The sequence below is a fragment of the Dermacentor variabilis genome, chromosome 3 (genome assembly GCF_050947875.1).
Source record: "Dermacentor variabilis isolate Ectoservices chromosome 3, ASM5094787v1, whole genome shotgun sequence".
Lineage (NCBI taxonomy): Eukaryota > Metazoa > Arthropoda > Arachnida > Ixodida > Ixodidae > Dermacentor > Dermacentor variabilis.
In genome coordinates, this window is record NC_134570.1 from 48165444 (window position 1) to 48179711 (window position 14268).

The 14268-nt window shown below is 45.5% G+C and overlaps 1 protein-coding gene across 1 annotated transcript in view; it reads left to right on the plus strand.

Annotated features, from left to right (window-relative positions):
- The window catches only part of LOC142574503 (uncharacterized), an 85852-nt gene that overhangs the window by 34506 nt on the left and 37078 nt on the right, over window positions 1–14268 (plus strand). Inside the window, exons 8-10 of the mRNA XM_075683566.1 lie at window positions 9386–9673; window positions 11033–11339; window positions 13114–13250. Of these exons, the coding sequence (XP_075539681.1) occupies window positions 9386–9673; window positions 11033–11339; window positions 13114–13250 (732 nt within the window). The remainder of the gene's footprint in view (window positions 1–9385; window positions 9674–11032; window positions 11340–13113; window positions 13251–14268) is intronic.

Below are 14268 nucleotides of genomic sequence, written 5' to 3' on the forward strand. Positions count from 1 at the left end.
GCTGAAATCTGGACGCAAAATCTAGCATGTTTGCTTCTATATACAGTACAGAGTTCGCAACATATTTAGGAACTCAGAGACGCTGACCGTAGGGCCCATCTCTCTATCATAAATAAATGTTGCAACTTATAATTTGGACAGCCAGATATGAGCACACAACCAAATTTCAGATCGGGTCTTGCATAAGCGCGATAAATGTGAAGTATCCCTACACATACCAAACTCACTGTTGCATTTTCTCGTCAACCGATCAAGAGCGATTTCACCTTTTCTCACAATGTTTCGTATTAGAGAACATCAGTCTAGGTCAGGATCGTAAATGACTACCAGGTACCTTATTGTGTACTCCTGCGGAATCAGTTGATTCTGATTCACAAGGGATAAGGAAACATATTGATGTACACGGAATACAAGAAGGACACTTTTGTTAATGTCAAGGACCATGCGCAAATTATCCTGCCAGACCACAAGAAGATTTAAATACGCTTGCAACTTTTGGTAAAGCACGTGAATATCTTTAGCGAAAGCAAAGAATGCAATGTCATCCGCATAAGCATAAACCGTGACATCCTGCCTTATTGGAATATGATGTAGTAGTATGTTAAACAATAGTGGGAAAAGCACTGAACCCTGAGGTGCACCTCTGGTCTGGGAGAACCACTTAGAATGATGCTTTCCACCTGTGCAAAAAATGCTATGCTCTACGCTCTCATAAGCTTTGGCAACATATAATGTTACGAGGATCGAAACAGAACTCTTAAGTTTCTTTTAGCTAACCGTATCTTGCTTTCTAAATCAATATGCGTGGACTAAATAGAACAATAACTGCTGCGAAATCTAATCTGAGCAGGTCTTAATGCATTAATTTTAGAAGTGTGCTCAAATAGACGAATTTAAACAACTCTTTCAATTGATTTTACCAAATTAGAAGTTACAGTGATTGGCTGAATGCTGTACAAATCAAGCCCTTTCCCGGTGGTCTTTAGAAGCAAGATAATTTTAGCTATCTTCCACTCGTAAAGTAGCCATGTTTTCTCGAGAGAAATGTTCGCAATATTTAGCAACTCTCCCGTAAAGTTATTTGCCAAGAATTTGAGCATGCTAACAGATACACCATCATAACCCGGAGCTGCTGATCTCATACAAGCTACGACATATAGAAGTTTCGACGAGTTGTCTTCTTCTAACCACTGTACTGTGTCAGAATTCTGAACACATCTGAGCACTGTGCCTGGAATCGCAATGCAAGGCCACGTGCTATGCACTGAAGATTAGTCTTAGCTTCCACTGTGGTCAATACAACGGATTTCAAAATGTGGCAGACGGAAGGTTCTTGTGCTCCATGAATCTGTGAAGGGATTTCCTGTTTTTTTGGATTAGAGAAGTAAGTGTTTGCATTAGTGTTATAATCATCCTTAGCTTTCGCAGTTGTCCGCTTATAGGAGGCCGCATAAAATTTGTAGTTAAACCAATATAGGGGGCTATGGTTATGAACAAGGCTCTTCCACACAGCTTTCCTAAGGCGATATGCCCTTTCACATTTTTCAGTCCACCACGGGTAACCTTTTTTGTTTTTAAACTTCTATAGCTAATGTGGGCTGTTCTGCTGCCTCAGTCAGACATTTTAAAAACTACTCCGCGCGCTCTGCCTTTTCAGGCGAAGTTAATGAGTTAATAGCAGTTTTCAATAGATTAAGCGCCAAAAGTGACAGCACACAAGAAGAAATACAGACAGGACAAGGCGCTTCCTTCACAATCTTTTTATATGTACTGCTGTTGACAAGTTTCAAGCTTTATCCCTGACTCTCTGTGGGGAACACATGAGAGAAAAAAGAATAGAGCAATGATCACTGGGAGTTCCGCTGGCTAGAGATGTCCATGATGTCACGCTGACTCCAGCAGCTGCCTGGGTTGGGTCAATCACGGACCTTGAATCTCGGCGCATAAATGTTACAGTCCGTATATTACAGCAGCGAACATTTTTTGATGATAACCATGACCACAGGAGATCACCACTCGTATCTGAGCGGTAAGGCCACGTGATATGATGTGAATTAAAGTCAACTGCAATGATAACTCTGTCCGATTTACCCAATAAACCGTCAAAGTAGTCTGTTCTACGGACACCCGTAGGAAAGTAAACGTTTACAATGGCAAAGGTAGTAGGTCTGGAAAGAACTGAATCAATAGCCAACAGTTCTAATTTCGGATTCATGATTTCTTGATGTATAACACGCACTAATACTTTTAAGTATAGGTTCTTCCCTAAAACAATTGAAACATGGAATTCGCTACCAGGAACCAACCGTTCTCTCCCATTAAATGAATTCTTGTCTGTACTCCCTCAACACTGCGCCTAAACTTTCTTTGTTGCCTATTGTATTTCTTTCCTGTATTGTATTATCCACTCCTGCTATAGCCCCAGTAGGGGCTGCAGTAGGCGTAAATAAATAAATAAATAAATAAATAAACAGCCCCGTGAAAAATTTTTGAGGGCACCATAGTAATTAAACCTCCGCCATGGCCATAAATTCGGTCTACTCTGAAGACGCGAAAATTAATAAAAGAAAATGATTTGACAGGTGTCAGCCTCGATTCTTGTAGATTTATGTCGGGGTCATGGTTATAAATAAGGCGCTGAAGATCAATTAAAGAAGACAATACAGAGCGGCAATTTCATTGGAAAATTTTTAACTCAGCCATAATTACTCCAAGACAGAAGATGCACCGGCCTCTTTCAATACATCAACCTGTTTCATGCTCGGAGAACCTTCCTTGCGTTTTGTCTGTCAATGGTCATGTTTGGTTGGCGAGAAATGAGAAGCCCTGCGCTTCTGAGCCACATTCACCATTTCTTCATCAGTGCTAACATTTGATTTAGACGTGCTAGCGAGGTCATTTATGGTTGGCATCATTCTGGGTGATTCACGTGAAACGGAGGGTACGGGTGGTATGTCGGAAGGTAAAAGGGGTTAAGGGGGCGAGCTTATAACTAGAAAATTCAGGGACATTCATTGGCTGAAAGAACTTGACATAGTGCAACAGAAAAGGTGGTCAGGAAGCGATCTAGTACCCCACTCAGTGCCCTCTCCTCAGCTGCGACTACTGATGTGCTCGTAGTTTTTGATACAATATCTCCAGAAGGTTTTATTGTATCAGCGTATGTATGTATGTATGTATGTTTCCTGCGCTCTAAAAGTGCATATGCGTCTGATCTGGAGCACCTGTTGTGATGTACAATTTCCAGTATTCTGGTCTCATGGGACCTTTATGGACACTGTGGATCGTCGGCTGCGTGAACATCCTGGCAAAAGCAACAGCTTGGCAATTTCGAGGAGCAGACTTCTGATGCATGATTTGCACCGCAGTTGCGGCAGCGCGTCGCAGAGTTACGGGCGTTGCCGCTGTGTCCGAAACGCCAACAGTTCTTGCACTGAAGAGGGCGTGGTTCCAAACGATCTACCCCATAGATAATAGGCCTTACCTTTGGCTCAATAGGAAAGGATGTTTCAGCAAATGTTGCTATTATGGACTCTGCCGGCACTCGAATGCCGTCAACCACCGTGTTGCAGCTACGCCGAAGCAATCCCCGCGTCAGCTGCCTGGAAGTCATCTGGTACTTCCTGAGGAAAGCAAGATGGGTCCACACCACGAACAATAAATACCCTTTGTACATGCCAGCTGCTCCAGGATAAAAGCCCTCACCAGTAACGACGCGAAGGTTGTGCATCGGAGCAAGGCAGACACACAAGCCAGATCTGAGGATTTGCAGACGATTCCCCTTCTACCAAACGATCTGACCTCCGAAATTTCAAGATAGTGGCCTGTAGCTGTGTGCAACTGTCCGTGAATCACGTGAGCATTCTTTATTTTGATGGCCCCGTAGCCAATTGGCATGAACACCACGGGTATGTGACGTAAGCCATTCCGAGTGAAACCTTCCAGGGGATAGTTTTGGACCGGCAAGCTGGCAAACCAGAGTGCCGACCCTCCCTCTCGGGATATACGACATGACGACCCAATACACAGAGAAAAGCTCAAAAGGTAAGTGAAGTAACGAGAAGCCTGGCCAATCACCCACTCACGGGAACACCTGGTCGGCTTCAGCGAGGAACGAACCGCTTGTACTTCCGCAGATCAAGAAGCTATTTTTCTAGGTTTCCGACCAACACGATCGCTGGTCTTTTTCTTCCTCTCAGCTGTTCAGCCTCTCTTTTCCCGCGCACGATTTCGACGTCTTATCGGTAGGAGAGACTGAATGAAAACGACTAATAAACAGTTATTCCTACACTGGCCCGGCAGCGTCTCGTCCAATTGCCTTCAAGAGCACAGGTAGGTTGTTGTGGCCTCAGAAGTCTCGTCCGATCGTTGAAGAGCCCATGGTCGTTCGCCTCCTTATTCGACGACGATGATGATTTTGATACATCCTCTGACCTTCGATACTGAATGATAATAATGACAGTGACCACAACGATTATGGCAGATACCTGCAAAGGGATATATATATATATATATATATATATATATATATATATATATATATATATATATATATATATATATATATATATATATATATATAGTAAATCCTGAAAAGAACATTCGAGTCTGATTGATCATCCCGACGCAGACGACGCAATGTTCAGTTTGATTGATGATGATGATGATTAAACTTCACTGAGGGCAGAAGAAGTGGATAAAAAATGAAGAATAGAAGTTACTGAAACGACACAGAGAGAAAGACACGAATAGAGGAACAATAATTGTGATATTAGAATTTTGTCTGCTGGAGATACAAAGAACGCTCTCTACAACAGTTTATACATTCCTTCGAGTGTGGCTTAGTGTGCATGTTCAAAAAAGAAATAATGGCACAGATGTCAAAATTTGAGATCTTGAAGTGACACGATCTTAACCGGCACTCTTTCACCGCCTTATTTATGGCCGATCGCCCAGGGTTGCGCCATTTCACTAAAGAACTGCAGCGATAACAACATTCCGTTTTTCTTTGTACGTTTTCGAAGGCACTCAGCTAGTCGCATCTTCATATTCGATATTGACGATTGTCTTTAACTTACTGCTGAGGCTAAGGGCTGCTTAAAGCTACGCATGAAAAGTTGGACACAGTGCTTACAAATTCAAAGGGGAAATAAACTGCAGAAGGGTACGCATTTGGGCTGGTTGGTTCATAATTACGAGCAGGAGACAGCGCAAATGACACGACGAAGAGAAGGCTAAAAGCAACAAAACGAGAAGCACCGCCTCTGTGAGCAAATCCACTGATCTCAGAAGCCCCGCACCACTTCTGGCGACCAGCTGCTGCTATAGAAGGAGACACCGGAACAACCGTAAAATAAACTACAACTCTCATTGGCCACTTCGTAAAGGTCGTATGCCCTTACGAAAAGCCTCTTTATGTCTTTTTAGCGAAATTTTACAGGCAATGTGCCACCTGGTCTGCATAAAACGTGCAGAAAGTCTGCAGATTTTCTGCCGTCTTTGTGACCTGCCTGCTGCCTGTCGGCGTTCATTTTACAGCGAAGTTGCTAGCCTCCGATTGGTCGGTACTTTTATGTGTCCATATCCCTGGGGAAAATGTGGGCCGACCCCGGAGGTAGTGCAATACCTGGCCGACCTGCGGCGGAGGTGACGCACGCCTTCAAGTACTCGGCAAAGTGAAGCGAAAAGTTCATACATTCTTTAGAATCAGGCGTACAACATAAAGAACAGCATCCGTTTCAATAAAGAACAAGCACAAAGCAAGCATCCGAACCACATAATTGATGATACGGCGCTCCTGAGAACAATGCGAAGCACGCAGCGCTCGGCGCATGCGTTTACCGGTAGAAATTAGTGTTGCGCAAGCTGCTGCGGCGACGGCAGCTTGCGACGCGGGGAGTGACGTCACTAGCCTTTCGCATATAAAATAAACAGCCTACCAACTGATTTCACTGTTGTCGCACCAACGCTATGGGTAGGCAACGCATAGTTAGGACTCCCGAGGAGCAGCGTGAATACGAGGAGCGGCAAAGGGAAAAGAAATGGCAATACGACCAGCGCGGAGTGCTGTCAAAATTACCATTAGCACCATTACTACCATTACTATAAGTTATCACTACTACCATTACTCTAAATCAATAAAGCGTTGCACACCCACCTCAGCAGTTGCAATGGCGGTTTTCAACACCTTCGCTGTACATCGACTTTCGCAGGGCCGGGATTGCGAGTCAATGTTTTTTCTGCTTTAACTCTACAGAACTTCTGTACTCACAGTATGTAAAAAGCTTGCGGAGCCTACATTTAATCAGAAATAATTAGGCGAGAATCAGAGTACAAAATCGCTTGCCCTCTAGCCATTTCCGGACAGAGAGTTGAATTCACTCCCATGCCTATAGAGTAAAAAATTGGGAGCAAGGGCGCACAGCCGCAAATCACATATTGAAGAGCATACACCTTGAGATGTTGCGAACGCAGCACGTTAATGGAAGTAAATAAGCACAACACAGACATCACAAATGTAGATAATACGACGACGACTCGAGAAACGCTAAAGGCAGAATTTCGAATTCCATTGAGCATCCCACAAGCACGCGATGCACACAACAAGGAACACCAACACTATATAAATAATATATTGCAACGATTCTGCGAGCCTCGAATAGGCCTAGTTAACAGCTGTGGTATTTTGAATGATGACCGATCTGCTCACGCAGACAAGATCTGTCTCCCTGAAATTAACGCAAGGCGTAAAAAAAACTGTTATTTGAGGGTAGCAAAAAGAAAATAACGAATTCAGTGGCATAATTTTTCAAAATTACCATGCCATGCTTTGGGAGCAACAGTGATTCCGGATAGCGACGTCATTCTTGGCGAAAAAGTAGTGCGTCTAGTACTGCCAGCAAACAAAGAAAAGAAAAACAATAAAAGAAAATGAAGGTGCGTGTTTGATCGCAAATTTACCTTCATAGGAAGTAGTCGCAACATACGATGAATTCATTTCACAGGCACCAGGATAGTAGTAACCGAATTAACCTAAAAAAAAAAAAAAGGCGGAGTGAGCGTGGTGGTCCCAGATGTTGCGCTCCGAATCGCAAGGTCGCGGTATCAAATCCCCGCCACGGCGGCCGCATTTCGATGGGAGCGAAGTGCAAAAAAACACGCGTGTCCCGTGCATTGGGGGTACGTTGAAGGTCCCCTGCTGGTCAAAATTAATCTGGAGTGCCACACCACGGTGTGCCTCAAAATTCAAATCGTGGTTGTGGTTTAAATGTGCGGAGTGATAAATTTCTTTACGCCGTACTACTTGACCAGCGCCCAAGCGTTGCCTTTCAACTGTCTCACAGTCCCCGCGTAGGCAGTCGTCAGAAAGCTTGCAGGATATATAATCTATATACGGGAGAACTACACGAAGTTGCAGCTTGTTTGCATACCCAACCCTGAGAAGGTCTGCCGGATGTAACTACACAAATTGTGCATAATTTCTGTATACCCAGAGATCAGAAAGACAGCAGGATATAGGCTATACAGGGCAACTACGCAAGGTGTTCAGAATGTCTCGCTACTCGGGCCTCAGGAAGTCGACATCATGAGCTCTACGGGAAGGCCACACGACGTACGCAGAAATCGTGCCGATTTCGTATACAGGGAGGTCAAGTCTATCTACGACAAGGTGACATGAGTGGCAAGTAGCCTACAGAAACTCTACAAAAAGGTTGCACCCGTTTTTCTGATGATATGGATCACACGTGACAGTGGCGGCCCTCTATGCTGCAGCTGTTGTGATCTTAAAGCTGAATACGACTCATTCGCAACGAAATAGTTGTGTTTCTTGCGTTTGCACTTGCGTTTCTTACGAAATAACTTCGCATTGCGGGCGCACTCTGAAGGTATATCCTTACGAATAAAGGTCGCTGTAAAGTGCGTTTTTTTTTGAAAAACAAACAAACGAACCAACAGCAAAAGAAACCAAAAATAAACTGCAGAATAATTTGATTAAATCCAGGCCACATCAAGATTTCCTAAACAGCTTTTATTCTTTAGTTTATTGCGACAATTGCTAGAATAAACAAATGAATAATCTTTTATGTAAGCTACAATCCGACATACAAGAACGAGAGAAAGGTGGTTAACCAAGGGGCCCCATTTTTATTAATCATATCGTGAGAAGCTAACAAACAACGACACCAAGGAAAACACAGGGGAAATTTACTTGTACTTACGAATTGAATTAAAGAAATGGTAAATTCATGGGAATGAAAGTGGATGAAAAAACAACAAAGAGCATCGCACGTGTAATGCGAAGACGTGGGATCGTTCCCCACATGCGGCAAGCTGTTTTTTCATCCACTTTCATTGCTATTGCTTTATCATTTCCTTAATTCAATTAGGAGGTACAAGTGACTTCACCTGTGTTTCCCTAGGTGTCATTGCGTGTTGGCTTCTCATGATATAATCCGACATACATACAACACGTTTGGATGTTCAAGGAGCTCTGCACGCTGGAAGTGCTTACATTGAGGGAGAGATCGAGAAAGTAGCTTCTCTACGCTTCTCTACATCGTCATACGCGCCGTGGAGAAAGAAAAGCTTGCACTCTGGGTCACATGAGTGCCACATCTTAGGGTGCTGGGTGTATTTGCAGTGATATCATTGTGGTGCGCTTGAAGTGTTTTTTTTTTTACTTATCACTCCTGATAACAGAACGCGCGCTTCAGCACTCAGCCTTATCACGTAGGGTCTACAGGCGCTGACTCCAAGCTGCTACGACCACTATCGCGGTCTTTTAATATACAAACGAGTTTCCTTTTTTTTTTACCGTCTCACAAAAACCCAGGCGCTATTTAGGGTATCGGCTCAGTTTTATCTCGCAATGGCGGATAGATAAGAAAACCGACACAAACGCTAAAAATATAGCGATAGGAAGGAAGGGCTGACGAAAAGCCGACGGGACATGTAGCAGACGATTCCAGCCAAGTCGACTTTCCAGTGTCCTGCAATCCGCCGGTGGTGACAAACTTAATGCTTCCGCTGTACTCTCTGTGCCACCTTCTGTTTGAAGGGAAGTCCGCGGCGCGCTGTTGACGGACAGGAGTGCAGAAATTCGGGACCTGCGCCGAGCTTTCGGGATTCATCTGCAAGTTGTTGGTCCCCGCCACAAGTTGCTCAACTTGTGCGGAATTTTAAGAGATCGTCTAGTTCAGCGAGTGTTTGCTGACTTGACAGACAAGCGCGTCTGTGACAGTCTAAGACTGGAAGAGAAGAACAGGAAACCGGTCGAGGCTTTCTTCTAGTGAACTCGGAGTTCAAGACAACTCCTCCAAACACTGCAAAGCTGCCCCTCCCCCACCCACCCCATCTCACGTCTATTCTATTTTCACTCGTTTAGCTTTCGCAAAGCCGGAAGAATCCGATGACGCCGGAAGTCGTGTGGTTCTTTGTCGCCTCGCTGGGAGCATCCTGCCATGTCAATGAGTCGGCCTGGGTTGGTTCGACCACGACAAGGCAGACTCTTATGTTGGACGTGGACACGGGCGTAGACGACGCCCTGGCCATCGGTCTCGCCTTAGGCTCTGGTGCGGACGTGGCCGCCATTACTACGGTGGCTGGCAACACCGGAGTGGACTCTGCGCGAAACAACACGTTGCGCGTGCTTCGGGTCTTCGGCAGGACAGACGTAAGTTGCGTGAAATTTCGCGTGGTCCGAGGTGATGCCGTGAGAGGTTGTGGCAGTACGTAAGGTGAATGGCTTTGCAGACGTGCAACGTTGCAGACGTTGCAGACGTAGCAGGTAAGGCGTTGCAGACGTGCTACGCGGGTACGTTAGACGGATAAAAGCGTGAGCATTCAGGTACTGCCTTGTTGCTAGGACCACTCGCTTGCCCCCTTCTGTTGTGCTTAAACATAGAAGCAGACTTTATTAATTTGTGGTATGTCAGAGCTGTGTGTGTCCGCAACCTGTTTTTTTTTTTTAGTTATGCGTTTCCCAACGAACCTATGTTTTCACTCTCTTATACGTGAGATTGTTTTTTTTTTTTATGTGGCACTGCATGCTTGCCGATTCGGCAGCCTCATGGAATGGTACACTTTGAAAATTTGTTTTGCTGTAGCCCAGCTTGTCTTTCGTTAGTTTTCCGCGAAGTATGTAATTAGCTGCTGGCACTTCCCCAGTGACGATTTCCCTGAGAATCTGAAGTGGCGTCCTCCGGAAAAATCGGCCTCGTGAGAACCGTAGTTTGTCTCGATATAGAACAACTGTGTAAAGTGGACTCAGTCACCCCGTTAATTTACGAATAAATTGAACTCACGTGACAACGGTGAAAGGAGAGCATCGAACATATCTTACAAGCCTCAAATTTATGGTTCTTGAACGCCAAATGAACAAACTATGACACATCATAGCAAATTGCAAAGGTATATGCCTGCTGTGGTCAACTGTGAAGCTTCGTCGGGGTTTGTGGCGTGCTTTGTTCTCCTGATCGTATTATGCATTAAACTGAGTCGTTCAAATCTTAACCATTCTTGGTCCGAAAAACTGTTTTTGAAATGAGGAAGTTGAATTCACTGCGTCTTAACGAGAAGTAGAAAGCTAAAGAAGTAATTCTTAATGCAATTTTTCGCATTGAATGACTGCTAACCTTCACTATTTCGGTATATGGTAGAGAAAATATGTATATTGCAACTGCTTATTTTGGAATCATAGCGAGTGATCAATAGCCACGATTTGACAGGCCACTTAGGAATGTTATGTATCTTTAGGCGAGTTTCAAAGGTGCAGCCGTAGAGGCCTAATTTGAGTGCGCACCTATGTGTAGGCCTATAAGGATTGACAAAAGTTAAACCGGTATTCTGCCCAATATAAGCAAACGTAATGTGTTTATCATTCGGATATCGATTTAGTTTCCGAGATCGGTTCTTGGTGTGGTTGTTTTCCTGTACGTCCAACACTGCTCTCAAAGCGTTACACGATTCATGTAAGGGATCAATGCACCAGGCAAGATTAAAGACTACAAAGCTTGTTGCGCGCCTACCGCAGATTCCCGTCTACCGAGGAGCCGACCGCCCTCTTGACGGCGACTGGAAACACGAGGAGCACTACTTCGGCGACGACGGCTTCGGTGAGGTGTCCGCGCACTACGACGTCGGGGTGAACGCCGCAGTGACCGCTGGAGACGACGGCGCGCCGGCAGCGTTGAAGATCCTCGAGCTCGCGCGGGCGAGACCCGGACAGCTCACCCTGGTGCTGCTCGGACCACTGACTAACGCGGCCATCGCTCTCCTGGTGGACCCGCACTTCACCAAAGACCTGCGAGAGATGGTCATCTTGGGTGGCAACACACAAGGTATATACCCAGTTCTTTATTCACTTTGTTACATAGGGCCGCGGTTACGGTCTGCCCGAAAAGGACCACACAAGCATAAATCAGCAAAAAAAAAAAAAAAATAGTATGCAGAAAAACGGCTTCGTTATACAGTCCTAGCTAAGCAATTCTTGAAGATTTTCTTTGTCAGCCATGACGGCAGTGTGCGCAGATGATTCGAACATTCGGATATTGGTGTTATGAATGCCTCATAAAAAGGCGTTCTGGTTTTTTATGATGTAACTAAAGATTAAATTCTGGACTTTTTACGTGCCAAAACTGCGGTATGATTACGATGCACGCGTTTCGAGGCTCCGAATTAATTTGGACCACCCGAGGTTTTGTAACGTGTACCCAATGCATGTGGTACACGGGTGCTTTTGCATTTCGCTCGTGCACGTCGAAATGGGACCGCCGCAGCCGGAATTTGGTCCTGCGCCCTCGCGTTTAGCGACGCAACGCCCAAGCCACTACGCCACCGCGGTGGGTCTATGACGCAATTCCAACCTTGCGACGATGACTTGACATGACACACAATGGGGAGCATGAATCAGTTGGTCGTTCAGAGAATAATGGTGAAATATACATTGCTTAGAATAGAGACATATCCTGAAATCTCAGGGAACGAATCCTCGGGCAGTGGCCGTGAAAAAAGAGGGAAAAAAAGAACAGAAAATAAACTAGGAGGTAACATGACTATGAGGCCAGGAAGTCATTTTGCATAAGCCAGCTTCCTCTTGCTATGCTTATATTAGTGAGTTTTAAATTTTGCGTACGCAAAGTTAGGGGACGCAAACCGACGGGATTTCAAGAGAACGCAAAAGTGTATACAAAGGACCACAACGCAAGCCGGACATGATGTTTTGTGTACGCAAAGGTTGCTTCGGGTACAGCCAAACCCCGTTTGCGTACGCAAAATCTGTAACTCCCTATTTTTACTCGCTCATGAATTAGGGCAAAGAGCATGCCTTACGCAGTTTGTAAGCTGCCATTCTTTTTTGTTGCTTTTAGTTGCGCCAGATATCAGATTCCTTCCTCTATGCAATGCAGCTGCCAAAGCAACACCCATGAGGCCACTAAGTGCTACCGCTTGCTCATCAACTGATATGGTCGCGAGCGGCGGTGCTTTGTCTATAAATTCTTTCGTGTATTTTATTTCAACTAGAGCTTCAGCTTGTCACATGACGTTATTTCTCAAGTTTGCCTTCGTCCGTGACTATGGCAACTGTATGGCCCTAGCCTGTTGTCCACCGACGCCCCTAGTAGACATCTTTGATGGGAGCTGCGACATAAGGCCAATCGGAAAGTCGTTTCAGTTAATTTCAGTTGCCATTTCATTAAAGATAGCAGATATGAAAGATCCCATCTCACGAATAGCTTTCTGTTGATCCAGTGGAGCTTCGTACAGGCACGCTTATCACGACGGCATCAGCACTTCCTCACACTTGAAAACCGTGATTATTACAAGTGACATGGAGCTGAATATAGAAAGAATCAGTTTAACGGCACATGTATTCGTATTGTTGAGATACTTCTTTCTTGAGTTGTATATGCGCACTTACGTTTTAATCATGTTAATTTTCAGTAACAAGGATAGAACTTTCTGCATTTGGCGGTAATAAAGCGCACCTATTCCGGCCACCGGAGCCCTATTTATAGTTCCCAAGGCCAGAGACGTGCTAGGGCAGTTCTATATTACCTCCGCATTGTTGTTGCATTGCGGGAGTGTTGTCTAACAACGTTGCGTTTACCGCAGGCAGAGGTAACGTTGTGCCGGGTGCGGAGTTCAATTTCCACACTGACCCTGAAGCTGCGCACATCGTCCTCCAGAGGGCGCAGTGTCCGGTCATCATCGTGCCATGGGAAACATCCCTTCTGTCTATGCTTCCATGGGTAAGAAACACAGACCAGGTTCAATCGAAGCATGACACAACCCCAGACGCTGGAAGCGTTTTGAATGCTAAATTTTGCCTGCTTAAATCTTAGTTTCCATAGAAACTTTGCCGGTGTCATCAGCATCATCATTACATGTCGGCTAGTTTTCACTCGTCCTGCCATCTTCTAGCCTTTTACTTAGCCTACTTGGTAGAATGCCCTGGGAAGGTGCTGGTGACGGGTTCGATTTCTGCCGGACCATGACAAAATGTTCTTTCTTTTTAAGCGAAGCTTGTATTGGCTCACGAGGGGCGTTATCGTAGTCACGCTAAATAACCCACTTACTCCCGGAGCAGAGCAACTGCGGGAAAGGGCAGTTTGATGAGTCTACAGCTGCATCTGCGCCGGAGCGGGAGTCATTGGCAAGGATTCCAGCTGCATAGGCGCGCGCTCACGCCACGCGCGCAACCAATCAGAGTCGTTTCCCTTCAGCCGGGGAGTGAAAGGGCAGGAAATGGTTTCGCGCGTGCTGCACCGGCTGCGTTTTCGTTCAGTTCAGTCTCGGAAAACGGATGGGACGGCCACGCGTTGTGCGTTCCCCCGAGGAACTGGCAGCCTTCGACGAGCGGCGACGAGCACTCGCCTGTGAATACGTTCGCCGTCGGCGCGCTAATCCAGCTGTTAGAGCTGCCCGAGCCCAGGCAATACGACAGCAACGAGAAGAAGATCCCGAGATCAGGGAACGGGTGACCGAAGCAATCCGGCACCGTTACTTCTGGGTTACTCAACCGTGACGAAGGTTAGGTGCACGCAGGACAAGCTTCGCCTAACGCCATTGACCGCTAGGAGAAGGGTTAGTCATTTTTTTCGCGTCATCATAATAGTTTTATTGCCCTTAATTTACTTCTACAGTTGTGTCAAACTGATAATTATAATATTTGGGGTTTTACGTGCCAAAACCACTTTCTGATTATGAGGCACGCCGTAGTGGAGGACTCCGGAAATTTTGACCACCTGGGGTTCTTTAACGTGCACC